Consider the following 26,686-nt stretch of genomic DNA (forward strand, 5'->3'; position numbering starts at 1 on the left):
TTCTACTTCTGCTGGTATTCATTCACTGTATTTCATTTAGCAATTTTTCAAACCTATAAATGAATTGTCAAAGCAGTGTATCCAAAAACTTGTATCTCTTCTGATTTGTTTTTGTTGCTGTACCTCCCTATCTTATTCCTGCCATTATAAAAAGGTATACATTACTATGCTCTCAAGTAGTTCGACATTTGACTCCCTTACACCTTATATCCTGTGACAAATGAAAATAGTTTTCACTACAGCGGCAAATGCATCGTTTTTAAAGGGGGGTTTCCAGGTTCATGTGTCATCAGGATTCCCGGATCCACAACTATTTCATCAGTGGTGTGAACCCGCAAATCTGGACCGTAAAATGACATGTCCTGAGTTTTCGCGGTCCAGATTCACAGCCCCAGCACTGATCTGTGAAAACTAATAGGTCCGCAATTCATCCGCAAAAATGCGGATAAAATGCTGCCTCAAATGCACGGTTGTGTGCTTGAGCCCTAACAAAGTAATATCCTGACTCTCTGTAGCCACCACTATATGTAACTCACCGCATAAGGATTTATATAGCTCCCAATAAACGTAATAATAATTTTATATTCAGTGAGCTCCGCCTAGTGGCAGCAAAATAATTTTATTATTTAACTTGATTTTTCTCCTAAACTTCTCGAGTGTTTTCCTGGTTTTAGGAAACTCCTTTTAAGTGCGCCTCCTCACTATAGTTACACACATTTGGATCATCATGTGGTTTCTTAGACTTCACGCACACAAGCTTATTATGGCTCTGTGCAACCTAGAGTTGTACAGAGTCGTAACACAACACCTGTAGATTTCTATTGGGCCCTAATAAATCCAACTGGAAAAATTATGCCACGTTACATCGGATGCAGCATTTCTAGTAGTGGAGAACACCTATGTAATATTGCGCTATATGGTGAAGTATACGGTTCAGTGGTACAGGGCCACTATGACTCAGTTTTGCCATGTCTATGAGGCCTTAGTCGGTAGCCACAGGCTTCAGTGACCAAACTGGTCTCTTAAAAAAATGACAAACACAAGGTTCAAATCCCTTCTAGTATAACTCACATATACGTAGCTATACTTTCCTATGTACAAATACAATTTGTTACCTTACAATAAATGTTATCACTTGTATGGAACTGTGACATTTGGTTTCCATGTCTTAGAATGCATGATAAAACACTGTACACAAATAAATTAACACGGTGCCTCATAGTGCAGATATTCCAATGCAAAGAATAGTTAGTAGATCAATTATAGCAAATAATTGTATTCCCCAAGAAATAACAATTCTGGAAAATCTTTTCGTAGAACTCTACGTTGTGTCGTTCCTCTATTATTACTCCTAGAAATGTATGAATAAATTGACAACTGGGCGTTACCATTCCCCTTGTCAAATGGGCGTGTCCCTACATAGTCTCATTCGGTCCGCATTGGTTGGGCATTGTCGGACTATGTAGGGACACACCTCAACTGGAAACTCACAGTTGTCAATTTATACAAAAATTTCTAGGAGGAATAACAGAGAAATGGTACAGCAAAGAGTTGTAACAAAAGAGGCTATTGTTGTGAAACAGGGAATACAAGTATTTACTAAAATAGATATGTCAGATAAGGTGACAGGTCCTCTTTAGTACTTTAACTTGCTTGGAAATACGTATATCAGCAGCGCCAATTTCCTTGTTTTTCTGCTTTCATGATTAGAATGCATGGATAAAGTTGTTTAAGTTTCTAAGACCATGGAAACTTTTACTATCAAAGAGTAAAAACAAAACCAATTGATTTGTAGTTTCATGTAATATTACTCCACCACATTAGTTACCTTTTAAGATGTGTTAAATATGTTATTGTTATTCCTTGTAGGGCACTCCAGGCATTCCTGGCCGAAATGGTGACAATGGAAATCCTGGACTGCAAGGTCCACCTGGTCCTCCAGGCCCCAGTGGAATTTGTGAGGGTTGTACAGGTGAATCAACAGGTGGTGGAGATGGGGTAAGTAAACATTTTTTTAATGTTGAATAAGATAATACTAATATTATAAAAGGAATGAATCTAATAATTACATGTCATTTACAAAATAACATTATATATATATATATATATATATATATATATATATATATATATATATATATATATATACACTACCGTTCAAAAGTTTAGGGTCACTTAGAAATGTCCTTATTTTTTAAAGAAAAGCACAGTTTTTTTCAATGAAGATAACATTAAATTAATCAGAAATACACTCTATACATTGTTAATGTGCTAAATGACTATTCTAACTGCAAACGTCTGGCTTTTAATGCAATATCTACATAGGTGTATAGAGGCCCATTTCCAGCAACCATCACTCCAGTGTTCTAATGGTACATTGTGTTTGCTAACTGTGTTAAAAGGCTAATGGATGATTAGAAAACACTTGAAAACCCTTGTGCAATTATGTTAGCACCGCTGTAAACAGTTTTGCTGTTTAGAGGAGCTATAAAACTGACCTTCCTTTGAGCTAGTTGAGAATCTGGAGCATTACATTTGTGGGTTCGATTAAACTCTCAAAATGGCTAGAAAAAGAGAGCTTTCATGTGAAACTCGACAGTCTATTCTTGTTCTTAGAAATGAAGGCTATTCCATGCGAGAAATTGCCAAGAAACTGAAGATTTCCTACAACGGTGTGTACTACTCCCTTCAGAGGATAGCACACACAGGCTCTAACCAGAGTAGAAAGAGAAGTGGGAGGCCCCGCTGCACAACTGAGCAACAAGACAAGTACATTAGAGTCTCTAGTTTGAGAAATAGGCGCCTCACATGTCCTCAACTGGCAGCTTCATTAAATAGTACCCGCAAAACGCCAGTGTCAACGTCTACAGTGAAGAGGCGACTCCGGGATGCTGGCCTTCAGGGCAGAGTGGCAAAGAAAAAGCCATATCTGAGACTGGCTAATAAAAGGAAAAGATTAATATGGGCAAAAGCACACAGACATTGGACAGAGGAAGATTGGAAAAAAGTGTTATGGACAGACGAATCGAAGTTTGAGGTGTTTGGATCACACAGAAGAACATTTGTGAGACGCAGAACAACTGAAAAGATGCTGGAAGAGTGCCTGACGCCATCTGTCAAGCAGGGTGGAGGTAATGTGATGGTCTGGGGTTGCTTTGGTGCTGGTAAAGTGGGAGATTTGTACAAGGTAAAAGGGATTATGAATAAGGAAGGCTATCACTCCATTTTGCAACGCCATGCCATACCCTGTGGACAGCGCTTGATTGGAGCCAATTTCATCCTACAACAGGACAATGACCCAAAACACACCTCCAAATTATGCAAGAACTATTTAGGGAAGAAGCAGGCAGCTGGTATTCTATCTGTAATGGAGTGGCCAGCGCAGTCACCAGATCTCAACCCCATAGAGCTGTTGTTGGAGCAGCTTGACCGTATGGTACGCAAGAAGTGCCCATCAAGCCAATCCAACTTGTGGGAGGGGCTTCTGGAAGCATGGGGTGAAATTTCTCCCGATTACCTCAGCAAATTAACAGCTAGAATGCCAAAGGTCTGCAATGCTGTAATTGCTGCAAATGGAGCATTCTTTGACGAAAGCAAAGTTTGAAGGAGAAAATTATTATTTCAAATAAAAATCATTATTTCTAACCTTGTCAATGTCTTGACTTATTTTTCTAGTCATTTCGCAACTCATTTGATAAATCTAAGTGTGAGTTTTCATGGAAAACACAAAATTGTCTGGGTGACCCCAAACTTTTGAACGGTAATGTATATATATATATATATATATATATATATATATATATATATATATGTATATATATATATATATAGATACAGATATATATATATATATATATCTATGATGCAGATACAAGGTACCTGCTCCTATATAATGCTATTAATACAGGGAAATATGGTCGAAAAGTATTATTATTAATAATTATCCAACAGCAGTTTGTTAATAAAAAGTAGAGATAGATTTGATTTCTGTAACAACACATGATGGGGCAAATCTACTAATGCAGCCTAAGATTTAAACTGTGTAAACTAAGACAAGGCAGTCAGAAAATGCACCAAATTCATCACGCTGTATGATAAATTGGGCGCATCTTACTTGACCTGCTAGACGCGTTTCGTCTTCTTCTTATACCACCTTTGATTTGGCGTAGTTTCCACCCAAATTTTGTGCCAGTTTTTTTAGCAGGCGATGGCACATCTTAAGCCATGCCATTCCTCAGTTAAGTCACACCCCTTTTAAAAGTGTCCAAACTGCACCAAGATGTTCCAGATTTTGGGGCACTTTATGACATATTCAAGCTGCAGACACATCAGGTACATTTGCTCCTACGACTCAAATTGTAATAATGACTTTGCTGTCTTTTTTACAGATTTACAGGCCCCAGTATGACTCCAAATCTGGATATGACTTTAAATCTGGCTCAGGTCAACTTGGTGGCCAAATGATGCTCGTAAGTCTAAAATGTTTTTTTTTTCTAGACATTACCAATTTCTATGGAGAAAACATTTGATAAAAGTTTATTTCTTTTACAGCCTAATTTATCATGTTAACAATATAATAATTGAAAAACACCGAAAAAGGCCATACTTACAAATGGACACAGCCAGGTCTGAAACGCTGATGAAGGCGAGTGAGCAGGTGCTTTAAATAATAATAGCCACTCCCACTAGTCTTGAGGGGAGTGGTATGTGGTGCATGGGATGTGTAGTAAGAAATAATAAATGAATAGTGTATGTGCAAGTGTAATAATGTGAGTGAAATATAGGGGGCAGTAATGAGTGAAGTGCCTAAAAAATAAATGAATAATGGGATGCAAGTGTGTGAAACATGGAGGAATAGTGTGTAAGTCATGAGGCGCAACGTGACTAGCCAGGTAGAAGCCTATTTGTGACGCCTTGATAATTCATAGAGCGGGCTACCCTGCTTGCTAGGCCAAACAACAACACACCATGCTCTCCCAGCATCAAAGACCTGGCTGTGTCCAAAAGAAGCGAATATAAGTAATAATGAAAAATACCTGGGGTATTAGTGATCATTTTGGCCAAAAGGACGCAAGCTCGCAATCCACGACAAGGATCCCCAGACTTGCGAGTCCCTAACTGGAGCGAAAAGCTCCTGATGTACAGACAAAACAGATAAAAACAAGGACATTTATCATCAAAGACCTGGCTGTGTCCAAAAGAAGCGAATATAAGTAATAATGAAAAATACCTGGGGTATTAGTGATCATTTTGGCCAAAAGGACGCAAGCTCGCAATCCACGACAAGGATCCCCAGACTTGCGAGTCCCTAACTGGAGCGAAAAGCTCCTGATGTACAGACAAAACAGATAAAAACAAGGACATTTAAGTCTAAAATGTTTTTTTTTTCTAGACATTACCAATTTCTATGGAGAAAACATTTGATAAAAGTTTATTTCTTTTACAGCCTAATTTATCATGTTAACAATATAATAATTGACAACTATGTTCATGTTTTATTTTATGTTTAAGGAGAATCTCTGTTGATTTAATACGCTGGCTATGGACAAGGTGTATACATTAAACTGTACAAATATAGCGTGTCCATAGACTGGGATGTCTGTTGATGCAAACACACACATCCATACAACTGTGGTATCTAAGATTTTAGTTCATGGACTTATAAAAAAGAGAAGAACCTTTGTCCCGGAGCAAGTCATCAAACAGTTAATTCATAACTGGATGTACCATCAGTGTGAAATATATAAAAATATAACATACAGTCAATACCTAAACCAGTTTCTTCTAACAGTTTGGAATGTACTACTCCTGTCTTTACAGTAAGATGAGCTAGACAAATATAGCAAATACTGATAAGGTGAACGTTTGATCAAACAAGACAGAACAAATAAAAAATGTTCTCTTTAGGCTCAAAAACGGGAGAATCCTATTAAGAGTAGTCCTATAAGGAGAACCCATGTCCTAATGCCATAACCATAGAAGGAAGATCATCTGATCAAGACCTCTGTCTATTACCAAGAGCAGAGTGATGCAAATATATATATATCTTCCATTCTAGAGTACCTGACATGGACATATTTTACGTTATGGCCTATTCATTGGTATGGGCACCTAGAAGTCAGCGGATCGCAGGACTCCTTGCATTTTGTAAGAGGTTCAAAACATGGTTCAAATCAAATATATCTATAAAACCATTAGATTTAGCTATTTCTAACGAATGTTTGAAGAGTTTGCCAACATTTGCAAAAACTCTATTCAAAACCCCCCATATCCTTTGTGATGGGAACCACTCAGTTAGTAGAATAAAGGGGTTATCCTATCAAGAAAAAAACCTTTTTATATGCCCTATTAGGGTATATGTATGTCATAGAGTTTGCCACTCAGGACCCCCTCAGTGAGCCAAACAAGCAGCATCTCCCGCTCTAGCGGACCTGAACTGTCTATGTATTACATGGATTGCCACTTATCTGAATGGATGCCATGTCATACCGCATTTTCCCTGCAGGAAAAACGTATAGAAAGATCAGCTGATTGTGGGATGTAATGAGACGTTTAGGTATTAACCCATACTTGTTATACTGGATAATTGCCAGTTGTCTGATATTAGACAATCTCTTCCACCAAAGAATGGGGTGACAACTAATGTTTCAGCTGCTAACATCATTATACATGTCAGCTTGAACAAATATTTTTGTTTGACTGACTAAAAATAACAAGCTTTTATTCTATTTAAAGGCAATTAATATACAAATAACAAAAAGAAAACAAACATTTTATTATTGGCAAATTAAATTTATTGCTTGAAAAATATATATTTAAAGGCTATGTACACCTTTGACATCGTAATAGATAGATAGATAGATAGATAGATAGATAGATAGATGGATGGATGGATGGATGGATGGATGGATGGATGGATGGATAGATAGATAGATAGATAGATAGATAGATAGATAGATAGATAGATAGATAGATAGATAGATAGATAGATAGATAGATAGATAGATAGATAGATAGATAGATAGATAGATAGATAGAAATTATGCATCAGTGTGATTGTTGCAACTTTCTAAATCCATTTTACTAAGAAATAATTTTTACTTTTTGAGATACAGCTGCTTTGTATTCTGTATACAGAGCAACTGTATCATGCGCTGAGACCTGAATTCGTCAGGTCCGCGGGACTGACGGGTTCAGTGACAGTGGGTCCTGCATGTCTCAGACTTTTAATAACTACTAAAATATTTTCTAGTTTGACCTCCTTCCAGTCCTGTGACGTACTATTATGTTGTGGGAAATATGCAGTTCCCACGAATTGATGTACAAGTACAGTGGCATCTAAGTGGTTAGACAGAGGAAGGGGGCTTCCTCTATCAACCCATCGGCACCCCTGAAACACAATCACATGGTTTGATGGGCTGCCATGGCAGCAGTGTGCCCAACTTTAAATAAAATCCCCTCCCCCCAAAAAAAACCCCACCAATAATTTTTGTAATGCTAGCCCTGACCCAATTACTCTAAAATAGACATGTCATATATTTAAATTATTGGTATACAATGACGATTACACATCTAAAGTCTACCACTAGGGTGATTATACTAGGGTCTAACACTATATGACTACTAGAAAAATTAATTAGAATGTAAAAAAAAAGCTTTTTTTTCTTTACTTTTTTTCAAACTAAAGCCAAAAAAAATACAAAATTATACGTATAAAAATGATAAAAAATGAAACCTTTATTGGTTACAAAGAGGCGTCTGCAAAAATCACATTGATTGCCAAACAAATATAAAGATTATACCCGTTAAAATAATGTATACTAAAGATGGCTAAACTATGTCTTATCCTGAAGACCCAAAATACCCTGGGCCTGAAACAGTTCTGAAAAATATTAAATGCTTGTAGTATTTCCTGGAGAGAGGTAAAACGATGTAAATACTTTCAATAGCAATTTTTGATATTATTAACTGCTTATTGCTATAAGATAAAGAAAAGCAATACATATCCTCTGTAGCTCCATGCTCAGCAGTGCAGTATCAGTACTTAGTCTATACTAAAGTGAGTGACTAGCAATTCTGACTAGCTCTTGTCTGTTTATTTAGGGTGCTCCTGGACCTGCTGGATCGCCAGGGCCACAGGGACCAGCTGGCCAACCCGTAAGTATATTTATATTTTCTACTTTAATATTTTAATTATATTATAATTAAATAATATATTAGTACATTTCTCAAAGTTGTAGGTATGGTGCCAGCCTTAGCCATAGATGGACAAGCAGTTTGGCTCTGAATATGGCCAATCATGGTAGTGACATGGGTCTATTTTCAACCTATGTAACTATGTAACATTTATTCTCATGCATTTGAAATAGGTGAATGCTAGAAAACTGTCTATATAGTACCATGTCTCACCTTCCATGGTGGTAACCCTGATCTTCAGGTGTCTAAAAACACTTATAGTGAACAAAAACATATATAAAGATGAATTAAAATATTTTAGAAACCCCATTGATCTATACTGTAGTCATTGTCAATATGTTCATGGACATCTGAAGTCATTAGATCAGAATTGTCACCAAGCTGTATATTGGTTTGTTCATTCTCGCTATATATGTGTTTCCCAGGATTCACCTGTTTCTGATATATAGTCTTATACTTGGTTCTCCCATAGTTGTCCTTATGTTTAGGTACATACCCGACACAATGCCTCTCTATTGTATGAAATAACTTTGAAAATGTCTCTTACTTGTAGGGGGCATTTGTTACCATTTTGATGTTCTTTTACCTTTCTTGTATTCCTTTTATTATTTTTTTAGTAAGAAATGTTTTAAGATCAGAATTTATCACTGACAATTACAGCTGCTATCTATGACAATGTTGTCAAACATATCAAAATAATACATTTGCTTTTACTTTTATTTTATTTTGCTTTTTGTCAATAGGGGCCTCATGGTTATCAAGGACCCGCAGGTGAATCTGGACAGCCTGGTCCTCCTGTAAGTAACTACTATTGAGAAACAGCCTAAAGCTGACCAAAGATAGGCAGCTGGCTCACTGACGCTGGTGAAAGACGTGTTCCTGTCCTCACTATAAACATTGTTCAAATCTCTCAAAGATTTCCATCTGTAAATCTCTTCTGAGCAAAACTTTTAATAGCAGCCTCCGTGATCAGCCGAATTATCACCCGGGTTATCTGAAGTATATTCACAATCTGGGAGCTTTTTTGAGGATACAATATTTACACATGCCAGTTTTTAGTTTGTCGTTTTTTTTTGGGCCTATCGTGTGCAAAATTGTGGGTAAAAAAACACTGCGGTTGTCCAAAACTGTGAAAAAATGCAGCTGGTTTTGCACCACGTTTTCTGCAGTTACAATTATTAGATTGTCAAATTCATTGAACCAGTGATTTGTTCCATATTTAATGATCGCTGGAGACTGTAGGCATACAATCTACACAAAAAAAACATCATTTCGATTTGTGAGATGTTGATAGAGCACAATATACAGTTACTTATCCCCCCAAAAATCACCACAGTTCAGTTACATCTGAAAGACATATGCCACAGAAAGAAAATGTTTAATATGCATGCTGTAATAATATATATAACCTCTAGATGGAATCAGTCGTTTCCAAAACGCAATGGAATGCTCGTGAAATTCCTAAAGTTCACAGCGTTGGTCTAAGAATGAAAGACATTTAGATCCAGTCTTAATGCTAAATATTCTATTTCTATTGTATGAAACACTATTATGGATACACAGTAAACCTAGTACAGAACATCAAACATAATATTAGGGTTTTGTAACATGACGTCCCTTATACATGTACTTGATGGTATCATTATAGACTAAGTAGAAAGCCTTTACCAAAGCATCAGGCATTTACATATATAAATACCAGGAAAATGTAAACTACATGACTACGAAGGGCAACATCTGTCTGCAAAAAATATGTGGAGAAAAACACACAAAATATAAATGATTACAAAATATTTAGGGAGAACACACAAAACTCTCTGGCACATATACTATATACCATGCCCTGTCCATGGTGATCCACCAGTGCTACATTGTCCAGTTCCTGGTGTCTCAGTAACAGCGTGTCCATTTTCTAGAAACCCTGTGGCAATACGTGGTGATCCAGTCAATGGGGTACTTGTTGTGACATTGGGTCCAGTCTTTGATAATCCAGAGATGCCGAGAGGTTCAGTATTCTCGTTCCTGTGCCAGGTCTTCTATCATAAACTGGTGTAGGGAACTGAGCACTCATTACTCTGTATAAATACTCTAGTCTGTTCAGTCCCACCCTCCCCCACCCCCCGTCTCTTTCCTTATTTTTTAAGGCACTGCTTCGAGGGGAATTGTGACCTCAGCAAATACACTGTACACAGAGGCGTTACTATCGGGTCTTCAGAGGTTACAGCCCCACCAAGCGGTCCCTCTGCCCAATATGAGGAGTCTAGTACTATTAAAGACGTGGTTTTTGGGGCCCAGACGCATCAAGTTACTCCTCTGTCTGTACAGCAGTGTCGACAGCACTGAAATGTAATATATACAATACGTAGCAGCTCATTACATTCAGTGACTAAAATCAATTTATAAAAGTTTATTTACAAATCGTTGGCATAGAAACAACAAAATATTTGTCCCTCTTCTTTATTTTATTTTTTCGTTGAAATGAAATGACATTGTTTTAGTTCATTAACACTCGCTGCAACACTTTAGAATTAATTCTCTATAATTTTCATTTTTTTTCTAGGGACCACCAGGACAAGCCGGACCTATTGGACCTATTGGACCATTCGGAAAAGATGTACGTATATTTTCTAACAGTTCAACATGATTATCATGTCACATGATAACAGCGATAAATTGCACATTTCATCGCCCATAATATATCAGTTACAGCTATAATGTTAGACTCAGGATGAGGCAACGTTTGAATTTGACAATGAACGTAACTATTAAAAGCCTAGCGCAGGTATTTTACCTACAGGATTATTTAAAAACCTTATGATCTATTGTGCAATTTCGATGTTATGCAACATCACGATGTAATTTTGGTTTATTTCCCTCTTAAGGGTCAATGCACCCGATGCGTATTACGTATTTGCGTGCGGAAAAACTGCAGCACAATACAGTACTAGCATAGGCAATGAGATTCCAGGGAATCTCATGTCTATGCTGTGGTATTTTCACACACGTAAATTAACATGCAATGCTTATTTTCGAAACCGCAGCATTTCAATTTATTCCACGATTCCACTTGCGAATTCGATCTCCCTAGTTCTACAGAAATATGCAGCAAAACCCTCAGCATGAAAATCCTGCGATTTACGAAGCAAAACTTAAAAACCGCACCGAAAAACGCACCTTCAGGTGCATTGTTTCCTGTGAATTTCTTGCAGTTTCCTGCAGCTTTGCTGCGTATTTTCTGCAGCAAAATACGCAATGTGTGCATGTAGCCTAAAGGGCGTTCAAACATAAAAAGCAGAAAATTGCATGCACTCACAACGGCACCTTCATCTTAGGCTTTACGGCGTCCAATGGAACATGCCACACTTTTTTTTTGTCTGATACATAAGAAATTTGATAGAAAAATAAACTCTGTATGAGTTTGTATGAAATTGGAGGCATATGAATGTACACTAGGGACAACAAGTTGGGTTTGAAATATACGTATAAGAATTTATAGTAACTTACAATATATTCCTAACTTTATTAAGGGAGAATCCGGTAGACCTGGAAGACCTGGAGAACGTGGAGTAGCTGGTGCCCCTGTAAGTGTCACTAAAGCAGAACGTATGACAAAGTGTATGAGGAATACTATAAGTGGACAGTAAAATGTTATTATTTTTAAACCGAAAAAGCCGTTTCCTCAGTCTATAGTTTGTTCTAAATCCATGTTTTATTACTATTAGATGTACACAAATGAATTTCAGGTTGCTATCAGCAGTTTATTTATTTACCAGTAGGACATTTATGAGCATTGTACCCTAGTTGAACTTAAGATTTCATTGTTTTATATAGGGAGGCAGAGGACCACCTGGTATGGCTGGCTTCCCTGGCATAAAAGGCCACAGAGTAAGTATTTCATCCCAATCTCTGTTTTATCGTTTTTATCATCTTCTAATCAAAGACCATATTTACATATTAACGTATAATGTGCAGTATAAAGGAAATGTATAATAGTAATAAAGATTGTATTATATATTACACCTATGATTATATATACCTAGTATGCATACCTCACATACACTCAGCAGCAGAACACCCTGGGATCAGCTTATAGTCAGGAGACCTTTGCCAAAAGGTGACAACCCCATTATAATAGTGTTGGTTTTTTTTATAGAACCTGCCTAAATTCATCTATATTATTTCCCTCTAGAAACATATACGACAATATGGAGAAACTTTTACCCAGTAGAGGGAAAGCTGGGGAACACTTATATGAACTGTCATGCACGCACATCTCAACATAGTTCAGAAAGATTTAACAATTCTAAAACACTAGATCCTACATGCATGGTAGAGGTTTTGATCAATGTATATTTCTATAACACTATGATATTAATAATTCTCTTCTCTGCAGGGTATAGATGGAAGAGACGGGCCAAAGGGAGATAATGGAGCTCCTGGACTGAGGGTAATTCTTCATATATTTATATACTGTCTCCTTATGTATGGAAAACACTCAGTGTATCCTGCGAAACTTTCTACCTGTCTGTCTATTTATTGTGTTTTTATTATTTCATGTTGTTTCTTTCTTTTTTGTACTTATATTTATACATTTTGTTTACTAGGGAGAATCTGGCGCTCCTGGTGACAATGGATTGCCTGGCGCAGCGGTAATTACTTTTATTCTATTTAAAGGCAATTAATATACAAATAACAAAAAGAAAACAAACATTTTATTATTGGTAAATTTAACTTATTGCTTGAAAAATATATATTTAAAGTCTATGTACACCTTTAACATCGTTTTATATATATACCTTTTTGAGATACCGCTGCTTTGTATTCTGTATACAGAGCAGCTGTATCTAGTGCTGAGACCTGAATTCGGCAGGTCCGCAGGACTGACAGGTTCAGTGACTGCGGGGCCTGTGTGTCTCAGACATGCAGGATCCACCTGTTAACGATCACATCTAAGTAAATAGTCACTGTCCAGGGTGCTGAAAGAGTTAAATGATCGGCAGTAACTGTTTCCGCACCCTGGACAGTGACTTCCGATCACAATATACATCAACCTGTAAAAAAAATAGAAGTTCATACTTACCGAGAACTCCCTGCTTCTTCCTCCAGTCCGGCCTCCCGGGATGACGTTTCAGTCCAGTGACGGCTGCAGCCAATCACAGGCTGCAGCGGTCACATGGACTGCCGCGTCATCCAGGGAGGTCGGGCTGGATGTCAAGAGGGACGCGTCACCAAGGCAACGGCCGGGTAAGTATGAATTTCTGTTACTTTTACTAGGGAAAGTGCTGTCCCTTCTCTCTATCCTGCACTGATAGAGAGAAGGGAAAGTACTTTCCCCTCAATACGCAACGGCTAGTCCGCATAAATTTAATGCCCATTTTAGGCAAAGCCGCAACAGAATCTGCAACGCAGATTCTGTGCGGCATTGATGCAGACAGTGTATGCAGAACTCCGCCACGTCTGGGCATACCCTTAGGGTCTCTACAAAACTTAAAGGTAAATTATCATTGGTTGCTATTGGCAACAAGATCTTTTTTGCTGTGCACTCGTTTTGATAAATCTTCCCCAATGAGTTTTAAAAATACTAAATTTGGAGAGAAAGTGGGAAGACTAAATCTACTCTGTAATTCACTGACAATATAATATTACAAGCTATAATTCTGGTTCATTATTAGTATTATTATCATGATTACTAGCATTATTTAATTGAGGGAAATACACTCCTTTATTTAATTCTCTCTATTTATTTTTATAGGGTCCAAGAGGACAATCTGGTGAGAGAGGCCGCCCTGGCTCACCGGGAACAGCTGTAAGTAATGGTCGCTAAACTGGGCCATACTCGATATTTAGTTTTTCTATTAAAAGGTTTTCCCATCTTAAGAAGTGATAGTATATTACTAGGATACACCATCACTTCCTGATCATTGGGAGTCCAACTTCTAAGTTCCACTGGACAACACCACTCTTGTCCACCCGCTGCAACACCGATCCAGCTCTATGTGAATTGGACTGTGGTACATTTTCCCATTGTTTAATTAACCCCTTAAGGACATGGCCAATTTAGTTTCTTTCATTTTAGTTTTTTCTTCCCCGCATTCCAAAAGCCATAAAAATTTTATTTTTTAGTTGACATAGCAGTATGAGGGCTGGTTTATTGCGGGACAAGTTGTAGTTTGCATGGCACCATTATATGTACCACATACTGCACTGGGAGGTGTAAAAATAAAATATTTGTGGGGTGAAATGGGCAAAAAACAGTGATTACGTCATTCTTTGTGGGTTTTGCTTTTACGGCGTCCATCAGATGGTAAATACTGCATGTTCACTTTATTCTAGGGGTTGATAGGTTTGTGGCAATTCCAATTTGATATGTGTTTGTTATTGTTTTACCAGTTTTATAAAAAAAATGTTTAAAAAATTTTTTTGGGGTGTTCTGAGAACCATAAAGTTTTACTGTCGATTGGGTGATTTCAGGGCTTATCTTTTGCTGGGCAAGCTGTTGTTTTTATTGGTATCATTTTGGGGTACATGTGACTTTATGATCACTTTTTATTCAATTTTTTTAAGCAGCTAAGGTGACGAAAAAACAACAATTTGGGTGTTTTATTTTTTTTTCATGCCGTTCAGGTTAAATAACGTTATATTGTAATAGTTCAGACTTTGATGAATGTAGCAATACCTGTTATTTAACTGTTTTTAACATTACTTTAGTAAAAAATGGGAAAAGGGGGGGGTTTTCAACTTTTAATATTTTTTGGGGATTATTAAAAAACCTTTATTTAGCATTTTTTTGGTTTTTTTAGAAGTCCCCCCAGGTGACTTGAACCAGTGATCATTAGATCACTTACTTGATATACTGCAGTACAAATGTATTGCAGTCAATCATGTTCCCTACAATCTCCCACGAAGCCCTGCCGGAGGCAGGGCTTCATAGGAGTACAGGAGGCACAGAAGCACAAAGATGGTGGGCCTGGCAGCCTGCATTACGCCCCCAGGCTGCCATGACAACCATCGGCACCCTGCGATCGCATCAAGGGGGTGATGGTACACTGGAGGGGGCTGTTCCCTCATACTTTCGCTTTAAATGTCACGGACACTATTGACCGTGGCATCTAATGGGTTAAACGGGAAGAATTAAAGTGATATTTGATTCCACCCGTTGCAGTGAGCCATCAGCTGTATTACACAGCCATTACCTGATAAGTATGGAGCGTTACCTGATAAGTATGGAGCGTGCTCAGCCCGTGAGCCTACTCCATACTTCTCCTTGTTTGCCACGTACATGGCACGTCGTTAAGGGGTTAAAGAGGACTTGTCACTTCGCCTGACATGTCTGATGTAGTAAATAACGGTATACCCCTTGAAATAACTATTTAATTAGCACTGACAGGGTGAGACTCTATAGGGACAAGTCTATTTGGCAACGGGAATGGTAATACCCAGGTGTCAATTTATTCATGTATTTCTACGATGAATGCCAGAGAAACGGCACAATGCAGAATTCTAAGAAAATATGTTTCAGAATTGTTATTTTATGGGGAGTACAAGTATTTACTAAAATAGATATGTCAGAAGAGGTGACAGTTTCTCTCTAAGGAGGTAAAGCTGTCTTGTGAATATACTGTATTACCATATTTACTATCCAGGAGCATCTACAATGTGCCACTTTCTGTACTTTCAATGCACAGTATAAAACCACAAATAACATTAACTCCTTCCATACATTTGTTGTAACTGTACTTCATGGACAGGGAGGGGGGAGTATATTACAGCCGATACTTCACTGTAATAGCCGGAAGAGGAGATAACTCTGATCTCGCCTGTTTAACCACTCAGATGCAGCAGTGAATAGCGACCACTGCATCTAGGCCGTTAGAAAGAGGAGGTGAACCCTCTATCATTCCATTGGCTACCCTGCAACGCGAGCACAGGGTGTCAATGTTTTTTTTTTTCCTACTCCACTCCATATAGATTTTTTTTCAGTTTCCTAGTACATTATATGGTACACTAAATGGTGCCATTTAAAACTACAACTCGTCGAGCAAAAGACAAGCCTTCATATAGCTACGTTGATGCAAAAAGAAAAAAGTTTTGGCTTTTGGAAAGCGAGGAGGAAAAAAATACAATTATGTTGATTAGCTTATTCATTTTCCTTACCATACTTTACTGACTGGAATGTTTATTTTATATTACTTAACATGCTTGTAAGATATTCAATTAATGTCTACATTCGTTTTAGGGTGCACGTGGTAATGATGGATCTCCTGGTGCTTCTGGTCAGTCGGTAAGAATATTATGTGATTTTCTTTTTTAGAGGAATACATTTTATTTTATTTATTGCATGTCAGGGTATGTGCACACGGTAGCAGGCTTTTACGTCTGAAATGACACTGTTTTCAGGAGAAAACAGCTGCCTCGTTTCAGACGTAATTGCTCCTCCTCGCATTTTGCGAGGCTTCTCTGACAGCCGTAAGTTTTGAGCTGTGCTTCATTGAGTACAATGAAGAACGGCTCAAATTACGTCTGAAAGAAGTGCCCTGCACTTCTTTTGACGATGCTGTATTTTTACGCGTCGTCGTTTGACAGCTGTCAAACGACGACGCGTAAATGACAGGTTGTCTGCACAGTACGTCGGCAAACCCATTCAAATGAATGGGCAGATGTTTGCCGACATATTGTAGCCCTATTTTCAGACGTAAAATGAGGCATAATACGCCTCGTTTACATCTGAAAATAGGTTGTGTGAACACAGCCTAATGCATTATGCCATTGTAAATTTCATTTTACTAAATAAATAATTTTATTAAACACTGTGCACTGCCATGTATTTATTTATTTTTTTGTCAATTTTAGGGTCCTCCAGGTTCCCCTGGTAATGCAGGATTCCCTGGCGGTCCAGGTCCTAAGGTATTTTGCTGCATGATAATGTAACAAGTAGCTATACTCATACTATAAAATGTTTAGTAATATAAATTTTAAGAAAAAAAGCATGACATTTTCTATGTAAATTTCTTTATTAACAAAATACTTTCTTATCCATTGTATTATTATAAAGAAAACAATTAAAACTATGATAAAACTCCAAAAAAAACGACTGATTTTTTTGGGCAATATGGTTGTCATTTAACCTTGAGATCAATCTTGTTCTGCTTAAAGTAATAAGATTGCACAATGTTATTACACCCCGTGTCTGTGATTCACATTTTCATAGGCAGTCATTTTACTTTTTTCAAGAGCTCAAGGGGGATGACAATCAATATGGCTGCCAGTACAACTCCCACCGGCTTTGTCACACAGAGTGTTGAATAGCTTGGGGACATGAGACACATCTATGTACAAGAAATGCTAAGCTGGACTCTTGTAACCCAGTTAAAGTGCAAATTCTCTAAAGAGCCCAGAACAAAGTAAAATGAAACACTAGTAACTGAACAAAATCCAGATTTCAAACTCTTCAGTGAGACAATTATTACTGAAATGTATTTGTTTATATTATTATATTATTTTGCTTGAAGAAAAAAAAAATACTGAATAAATTAAATATCTTACAAGACCTTGACATTGGTGTAGGTAGGTAAAGGCAATGTTAGAAGAACATTTTGATTATGGTTATTTACACTTACAAAATTTACTTATTTTTGTCTATTTAGGGTGAAGCTGGATCTCCTGGATCTCGTGGTTCTGATGGATCTGCAGGGGGTAGAGGTGAACAAGGCCCCCAAGGTCCTGGTGGTTTGACTGGCCCTGCTGTAAGCATTGTTTCAAAATTATATTTATACTGTACACACTTTTCTTAAATTTACATTTAATATGACAATGCATTGCATATTATTTCAGGGTGCTCCTGGTAGAGATGGAAATCCAGGTGGCAAAGGAGAAATGGTAAGTGTGACAGGGTATGGAAAATACAATTGGTTTATTTCAATACATAGACATGAATTTACAAATCACTTTTATTTTCAAAAGGGACCTTCTGGTATTCCTGGTGCTCCTGGTCTGGGTGGTGCTCGAGGTCCTCCTGGTCCAGCCGGAACTAATGGCGCTCCTGGCTTACGTGGTGGAGGAGTAAGTAACTACAAACCATTACATTGGTTGAAACAATATTATGTCATGAACAGATAGGTACCTTTGTTTGGAAATTCCCTTTTTAGTGTAAATAAATCTTTGTAGAACTGGTTTCTTAAGATGTGTATCACTAGTTATTGATTCGCAAAGTATTTATTTAATTTATTCTTACAATGCGCTAAAATCTGTCGAAGAATTTAATGTATTTTTAATCTCACTAGTCAAATGTAGAGCGCTACAGATGCATCAATTCTTATCTTGAAACTTTAAGTCATGTTAAAGTTTCTTGCCACTGTGTATTTAACCCATTAAAAATCAAGGCAAAGATTGCTACATCTGTATGGTCAGGATAGAACCGATTTTTTATAATGGTGAGGCTTATGTTTTACAATAGAACATGTTCACTTCAATGTATTTTTACATAATACTTAGGGTTGCATTTCATATTTTAGGGTGAACCTGGCAAAGATGGTGCAAAAGGAGAGCCTGGTACAAGGGGAGAGCGTGTAAGTCCTTGGATATATTTTTAATCATAAAGCTTAATTATCGGCATCTATTTTTACTTGAACAACAACTACTTTACTATTATTGTTTTTGTATATGTGTTTAGGGAGAATCTGGAACTCCCGGTGCCCCTGGTTCTGCAGGAGAAGAAGGCAAAAAAGGATCTAATGGTGAACCAGGAACAAATGGTTTACCTGGAACACCAGGAGACAGAGTATGTTAAGTTATATTCTACTGCAAGTCATGTATATTTGACATATTTTGAAGCACTGTCAAATATCTAATCAAATAAATTTGTCCTGTATTTCACTTTTCTTTGTATAAACTCCCATGTTTGACTGTCAAATATGATGTGCTCTATAAAAGAGGGAGGAATGTGACGATAATGATAATAATACTATAATTTCATAAGAGTCAAAAAACACAATGTAAATCTAGAGGATTATAGTGAAGTCAATACATTTTCTGTCATTTGTATTAGTGGAGTTTTACTGTCAAGAGAACCAGTCCAAATGAACCCTCTGATAATGGAAGTCAATGTTGTCTTTTGTTTAATGAATTACAAAATTACATTTTGTTTAAGATATGAAGATGAGAAGAAACCCAATAAGGGACAGATTTTCTATTAGGCATAAGATGCACATGTCTAGGGATACCCTGTGGGGAAGGGTGTCCTCCGCTCCTCAGTGTAAAATGCAGTGCTTATATGCCCTATTGTTACGAGGTGGTGCTGTATTTATTCACTGTCTGCAACTAAGAAACAGCTCTGCTGCTCTGCTGCCAGACTCTGCACTATCTGTTATACTATCTGTTGCCCAACATGTGAAACACATTACTTCAGAGACAGGGGGAGAGAGAGAGATAGCAGGGAGCAGTGGAGATGAGGCATGCAATGTGTGATGTCCTGTACTTCTTGGAGGCGGAGAGGAGGTTGAGAGGGCAGATAACCACGTGTTCAGAGAACAGAAAGTTACGCAAGCAGGAGAGAAACCGTCTTGGTGTGGTTTTGGTGCAGTTTTGGTGTGGGTTTATTAAGGGATATAAGGTGCAAGGATCTTGAGATGTAAATCCTGTATTGAACAGAAAAAAAATTATATTAGTCACATGACGTATTATTGTTAAAATTAGGGTTCAAATTTATATTAATAGTCATCAATGAAAAATAATATAACTTATGATGATTAATTATGATTAGTTAATATTTTATATCTATGGCCATTTCTTCTCTTCTAGGGAGCTCCAGGTTTCCGTGGAGCCCCAGGTAACAATGGAGGACCAGGTGAAAAGGTAATTAAATTCTTAATAGAGATAGATAGATAGATAGATAGATAGATAGATAGATAGATAGATAGATAGATAGATAGATAGATAGATAGATAGATAGATAGATAGATAGATTCAACTACTGTATGTGTCTTGTATGTACTTAGGGACCTGGAGGTGAACGAGGACAAGCAGGAAGTCCTGGACCACGAGGAATTTCTGGCGAACCAGGAAGGGATGGAGGTCCTGGCCTACCTGGAATGAGGGTAAATAATTATATATGTTTTCCATTTATGTCTGTTATTCTTACTTTCTGTTTAATTTGAAACTTTCTTTACAGAATTCTTCACTCAATTTTTAAACATCCAGAAAAATAGCAGTCTAGTCAGTTATTCTGCAATCTTTCATACTCAAAAACATTTTCTGTAAAATGTAGTTTACTTCCTAAAGGTGAATTCTTAGCGCCATTGGAATGACACCCACTAAGTTCACTGTCATTATTTCTAAACACTTTAATATTTAGCAGAATAAATCTGTTAAATCTAATGGGTTACAATATGTTATTTCATATTTTAGGGTCTTACAGGAAGTCCAGGCAGCCCTGGGTCTGATGGCAAGGCAGGACCCTCGGTAAGTGTTCGCTGTTTGGTTGATTATTTTTATTGTATTTGTTTCAGTAACACGTTCAATTTAACAAATTATGTATGATTTGTGAAAATTGGCATATTGTAATTATGGCTGAAGGAGAGCTTTGTAATTCGGCTTTTATTATTTTTGTTTGGTTGGTGTGTGAGTTTGCGTTTGTGGCCTACTATTTCTTACTTTCTCTGTTTGGCTGTAATATAATTTAAGAATTCCACTTTTTTTTTTTTAAGGGTCCTCCTGGAGAGTCTGGACGTTCAGGCAACGCTGGTTCACCAGGCCCAAGAGGTCAGCCTGGAGTAATGGGCTTTCCTGGTCCAAAGGGTAATGAAGTAAGTGTTTTCCAACATTTCTCGGATTCATTTACGTTACTGTGAAATTATGCATACAGTACTGTATAAATATAAAATACAATATGACTACCTTATAAGAGTCTTGAAAAATCTTTGCTTTATCTAATATTGCCTTCTCTATTTTAGGGACAACCTGGTAAAAATGGAGAAAGAGGCGGTCCCGGATCCCAGGGACCACAGGTATGTCATTATGAACTTTTACACTTCAAGTATTACTATTTAATGTCTTATCATTTCATATATCAAATCTTTTGTTTTTATTAGGGTCTTCCTGGAAAGGGTGGTGACCTAGGAGCTCAGGGTCCCCCAGGCGCAGCAGTAAGTACCATTACAACTTTGGCTTTCTTTTTGTACCTTAAATATGGAATAAACATGAAAGAAATGTGAATACATCACAATGTTTAGCAGATGAAACATTTCCTGCAATCCAAATATTTGCGTACAAAAATATATTAGTGGGCATATTTACTATACTAGTAAACAGCCACATATCAGTTCTCAGCCCTACACCAATTGCCATACCTAGGCATGTAATTATAAGAGATGCTGAAAATAAAATTACGATTCATGAAAATGTAGACTTTTGCACAACCATCTACTGTAGATTACCGTTTAATTGTTGTTTAGCACTGAGATTCCAAAAATATGTGATATTTTTGGAATCTCAGTGCTAAACATAACAATTAAACTGTAATCTACAGTAGATGAGAAGTTGTGCAAAAGTCTACATTTTTATCATGCTGTCCCTGACAGATTTCTATCAATCAAATGGCACCTACGTTTTCCTCCAGCAGATGTAACAGTATACAATGACAGCAATCAAACTTGTAGTATTTTTAAAATGTGAAATTGAAATTTTGGTTTTGTTACTGAATTACTGTATGTATTTACCAGGGCCCCACAGGTGAACGAGGAGAACCAGGAGCAACGGGTCCACCTGGCTTCCAGGTAAAACATATTTTCTTGTAACATACTAAAAGTGATCTAATTTAGGTTTTTTAGGATACAAATGTCTGAGTGTCTCTGATTTGTTGATAGCAGAGTAATGTTCTAAGACTCCTGGAGAGCAATATTATCTTACAGGGTAGCCATGTAAATATCATGTTAAGATCTCCATCCTTTTGGACAAAATCTCAAATTTTTACTCTGGAGTATTGAAGCCTCTATATTACCCTAAGCATATACCTGAAAAGCTGTTTTTTTCTGGATTTCCACTACTAAGTCCATAGAGGGCACAATGAACACTATAGCCGGACCATATAGAGAGCAGAATAGTGGAAATAGCCACTTAATGGCTTTATTTTTGTATCCGTCCATGTCCAGTAATTGACACATACAGGTAATAGGGCTAGCAGGGCTCCTTCTAAAGGTCTAGCAGACGGATGATTCACATCACACGTGGCGCTTAATCCAGGCATCGGTCTATATAATAGGTGTAGTGCCGATTATTTCTCTTTGAATCTGTACACTATGGTCAGCCTCTCCCCTGGTGAAATGGCAGCTCTCAAGCAGCAATAGATTATATTAAACTATGCAGAACATAGAGATAAGATAGACTGAAGGTTTAGTGTCCATTTAATCGCTGGGAAAAGATGCGGTATTGATCAAGGAGCCAAAAACGACAACATTTGCCCTAAACAAAAATGGGTGAAATTTTAGAACGTGAGAAAATACATTTAGGACAATCCTTTAAATTTCTCCTAGTGTCGCTTTCATACATAGATGATAATTGCATCCATGAATGTGTGTCAAATAGGGGTTATTTTGGTTATTAGTGCAGTGTTTAGAAGGGTTGTCTTCTATTCACTTCTGGCTGCTTCCGGAATCTCCTCCTGCTTTGACTGCTATGAAATAAAATGGTTTACAGTAGTTTATCGTTTTTGTTCTAAACTGTTTTTGCATCAACGAGGGAGATAAGATTTGTATACTCTTATAGGGATTGCCCGGATCTTCTGGACCTTCTGGTGAGAATGGAAAACCTGGGGAAGCAGTAAGTAACTTCGAGAATATATATATTTTTTTAAATGAAAAGTAATGAAGAATGGAAAGATTATAAATTTGAGTTTCCAGCACTCAATGTTTGCAGATTTACACACATTTTTTTCTACTCGTAATGTTTAATAAAAATCTATTAGCAATCATTTTAAAATATATTGTAGTTATTGTGTAAATTTAATTTAAAATGAGCAACAATTAATAATTGAAATATTATCACATTATCTGATGATAATGTGCTTGTGATTACCATAATATTAATAATAATAATAATAATAATGTACTATTTGTTTTTTCTATAGGGGCCAAAGGGTGAAAATGGTGCTCCAGGGAACTCAGGGGGTAAGGTAAGTTATTAAGTACAATAAATCTGCTCCTATTGCTATAATGTGTTTAATCGAATCTATTAATAAACAGCTACAAACGCTGTTCTGATTTCAAGGTGGTTCAATTCTTAAAGTGGACAGGATTTTCAGAACAAAATAAATAACATTCTTCTAAAATTTACTTTGTTCTTTCTATGTTTTTTTTTTTTTGACCATTGTTCAGGTTATTACTTTTTTTGCTGGCGGAATAATTTAATAATTCAATGATACAAACTGCATAACTACACATACGCTCTTCTGTGTGCAATACTCCATTACTCTCTCTAATATCTGAGGTGAAACTGCAGAGATACCTCTATCATTTTAATGTCATGACCAGATTTGGTTTATTTATATTACTATTGAATATGCATGAGCCTGGTCTACCCCAGTTGTAACATATAATGGATGACCCATTGTGTAGGATATTTTGTATCTTTCTAATGTAAATATAAATGTAATGGCAGATATAAAATTATAATAGTAATAATGATAGATATTATTGCTGGCCTTTTCATTTCCAGATGGTTCTTTTTAGACAATATAGAAAAGTCCACATTCAGGCTTCTTATTAATTATAAAAAATAAGCACTGATATGACTATACACTTTGTCATGACATCAAGGCATGGAAGGAACAAAGGTTGAAACCCAAGTACCATCTTTATTTCTTCAGATGTAGTTTTACATGTTTAGTTGATCAGAATAAGAGGATTTATTGTGTCTTGCCACTAAGGTTGAAACCCAAGTACCATCTTTATTTCTTCAGATGTAGTTTACATGTTTAGTTGATCAGAATAAGAGGATTTATTGTGTCTTGCCACCTCATATAGTGAGGGTGAGGGCCCTTTTACACAGGCCAATTATCGGGCAAACGATCATTCATAGAACGCTCGTTGACTATATTTGCCCTGTGTAAACAGGGCAGCGATCAGCAGGTGAATGAGCAAACGCTCGTTAATCGACTGATCGTATCGTTTTAGAAAACAAAAATGTTATCGTTGCCGGCAGCACATCTCCCTGGAGATGCGCTACCGACATGATAATAATGTATGGCGACAAGCGATCGGAGTAACGAGCGCTCGTTCCCATACTATCTCCTTGGGAAAGGAGCAAACGAGCGCCGATCAACGATCTATCTCGTTGATCAGCACTAGTCTACACCTGATAACAATGTCATTCCATGCTAATAAAATGCAAAGTGTAAGAATACACATTGTATATGTTGATTTATTTAGCACTGTGATATGTTTAAGTATCTCAGTTATACTAAAGTTCTGTTAATTCAATAATTACTATTTTATTCAGGGGGAAAACGGTGTACCTGGTGAAAGAGGCGTGCAAGGCTCTCCTGGAACTCCTGGTGCGAGAGGCGGTGCTGGTCCTCCTGGACCAGATGGTGGAAAGGTAGATAAAGAAGTAGAATAGAAATTAATTTATCTTTATTCATGGAATAAATGTGCTAGTTCATTATGCTAGTAAATATTTTTTTACATTTTTAAATTCGGTTTGAATTAGACAACTAGTTAGGTACGAATCAATTCTACATGAATCAAATTCATTACATATTTCTAAAAAGTTTTGGATTTTCGCAAATCTGAAAATTTTGGAAATCATCCTGCACAAATCGCTCAGAATGGCGGACGCTATTTAACAGATCAGAAGAAGAAAAGAAGACGGAGAAGAAAGATCACATGACCTTGGGTGGTGGCCTGTTGGGCTTCCCTATTTTGCCTTTCTTGCAGCCCTACCGCTAGCACAGCCTTCTGAAACAGATATCACGAATGTGACATCACTCATTGCTTTGCATATATCTAATAGTGCCACCAAAAATTGGCATTTTGTTCTGCATTAAGTATTTACACAGTACCATCCAAGGGACATTTAAAAAAAAAAAAAAAAGATTTTAATTTAAATCTAAATCCTGGTGCTGATAGCGTGCCGCTGTCTGCTGATACAGACGTCACAGACGGTCTATATAGTGCATTGCATGTTTGGTAACATCAAAGAACACATTGGGGCAGCTTTATCCAATGTGTTTCTCACTTAGGAGAATGTGTGGGAAAAGGAGGCAAAGCTTCATTGTCCCACCAAGTGCAACGCAGTATAAAAGGTTTCCATCAAAATACCTGGTATTGTTATAAAACAATAGCAGATTCATCAAAATGGCGCATGGTGTTGCACAGTGTACTGAAGAATAGACCGGCACACTGTTCATGTGGTGTGCTGTTAGGGATAAATCTCCCCCACTAGAGTTCCTTGTTTACCTTCTGTTATTAAATAAAGTGTTATCATGGTTTCTGTATAAACGTACATACTATTACAGGGACCTGCGGGCCCACCTGGCTCATCCGGAGCAATGGGACCACCTGGTCTCCAAGGAATGCCTGGAGAAAGAGGAACATTCGGAAGTCCTGGGCCTAAAGGAGAAAGGGTATTAATTATTTTTCTACTATATTGCACATGAATTTAGACGTAAAAAGTTGTGAATAATTTTCCTCAAATAATTTTACAATTTTATTATATTGCTTTTTTAGGGTGAATCTGGGGGCAAAGGTTCAGATGGAGCTCCAGGAAAAGATGGAACAAGGGTAAATCTCTACAAGTTAAAGTTTTATGTTATGCAATATAAATGGCATACGTTTGTACACAATTATTTATTAGTGCTTCTCAGCTATTCTGGTTATTTCACTTCAAAAACATGTGGAATGATTACTTTGTATGTGTTGGTATATTACATTTTCACTGTCTTTGTGTAGGGACTTGCTGGCCCTATTGGTCCTCCTGGTCCTGCTGGTCCATCGGGAGACAAGGTAATGTTTTTTGGTAACCTTATCTAAAATATAATAGTTCACAATTTAATTCTCATGGTTTTTATATAAAACATGATAATATTATACAATTTATACAACTGCATTGTTTCACAAAACAAATTGTCTTTTATAGGGAGATGGTGGTCCAGCTGGATCCCCTGGGCCTGTTGGCACACGTGGTGGTCCTGTAAGTATATATTTTTTTTTTAGCAGCACTGTTTGTAGTTCTATCTATTATTATATGTCTTTCCGCAGATTTCACCCATTAAAATTAAATAAGTGAAATCTGCATCATTTCCTTTGGAAATCAGAAGCAGATAAGGCATGCTGCAATATTTTTTTAACCCTATAACTACCTACTATGGCTCTGTAATTACCTCTAATAATGATGTATATGCCCATATTGCAAATAATTACATACTACAGAATACTGAACTTTGAATCTAAATGTAATTATCATTATATATTATTACAGTTAATTTTGTTTGTTTTTCCCC

At 37.0% G+C, this 26,686-nt stretch overlaps 1 protein-coding gene across 1 annotated transcript in view; it reads left to right on the forward strand.

Annotated features, from left to right (window-relative positions):
• The window catches only part of COL3A1 (collagen type III alpha 1 chain), an 80,785-nt gene that overhangs the window by 41,248 nt on the left and 12,851 nt on the right, over positions 1-26,686 (forward strand). The window contains exons 4-34 of the mRNA XM_075829917.1: positions 1,870-1,998; positions 4,389-4,469; positions 8,104-8,157; positions 8,940-8,993; positions 10,757-10,810; positions 11,724-11,777; positions 12,028-12,081; positions 12,590-12,643; positions 12,801-12,845; positions 13,949-14,002; positions 16,433-16,477; positions 17,047-17,100; positions 17,841-17,939; positions 18,028-18,072; positions 18,157-18,255; positions 18,708-18,761; positions 18,866-18,973; positions 19,993-20,046; positions 20,190-20,288; positions 20,599-20,652; positions 20,898-20,996; positions 21,144-21,197; positions 21,282-21,335; positions 21,912-21,965; positions 22,954-23,007; positions 23,315-23,359; positions 24,685-24,783; positions 25,703-25,810; positions 25,914-25,967; positions 26,136-26,189; positions 26,323-26,376. Coding sequence (XP_075686032.1) covers positions 1,870-1,998; positions 4,389-4,469; positions 8,104-8,157; positions 8,940-8,993; positions 10,757-10,810; positions 11,724-11,777; positions 12,028-12,081; positions 12,590-12,643; positions 12,801-12,845; positions 13,949-14,002; positions 16,433-16,477; positions 17,047-17,100; positions 17,841-17,939; positions 18,028-18,072; positions 18,157-18,255; positions 18,708-18,761; positions 18,866-18,973; positions 19,993-20,046; positions 20,190-20,288; positions 20,599-20,652; positions 20,898-20,996; positions 21,144-21,197; positions 21,282-21,335; positions 21,912-21,965; positions 22,954-23,007; positions 23,315-23,359; positions 24,685-24,783; positions 25,703-25,810; positions 25,914-25,967; positions 26,136-26,189; positions 26,323-26,376 — 2,073 coding nt within the window. The remainder of the gene's footprint in view (positions 1-1,869; positions 1,999-4,388; positions 4,470-8,103; positions 8,158-8,939; positions 8,994-10,756; positions 10,811-11,723; positions 11,778-12,027; positions 12,082-12,589; positions 12,644-12,800; positions 12,846-13,948; positions 14,003-16,432; positions 16,478-17,046; positions 17,101-17,840; positions 17,940-18,027; positions 18,073-18,156; positions 18,256-18,707; positions 18,762-18,865; positions 18,974-19,992; positions 20,047-20,189; positions 20,289-20,598; positions 20,653-20,897; positions 20,997-21,143; positions 21,198-21,281; positions 21,336-21,911; positions 21,966-22,953; positions 23,008-23,314; positions 23,360-24,684; positions 24,784-25,702; positions 25,811-25,913; positions 25,968-26,135; positions 26,190-26,322; positions 26,377-26,686) is intronic.

This window comes from Rhinoderma darwinii, chromosome 6 (assembly GCF_050947455.1).
Source record: "Rhinoderma darwinii isolate aRhiDar2 chromosome 6, aRhiDar2.hap1, whole genome shotgun sequence".
NCBI lineage: Eukaryota > Metazoa > Chordata > Amphibia > Anura > Rhinodermatidae > Rhinoderma > Rhinoderma darwinii.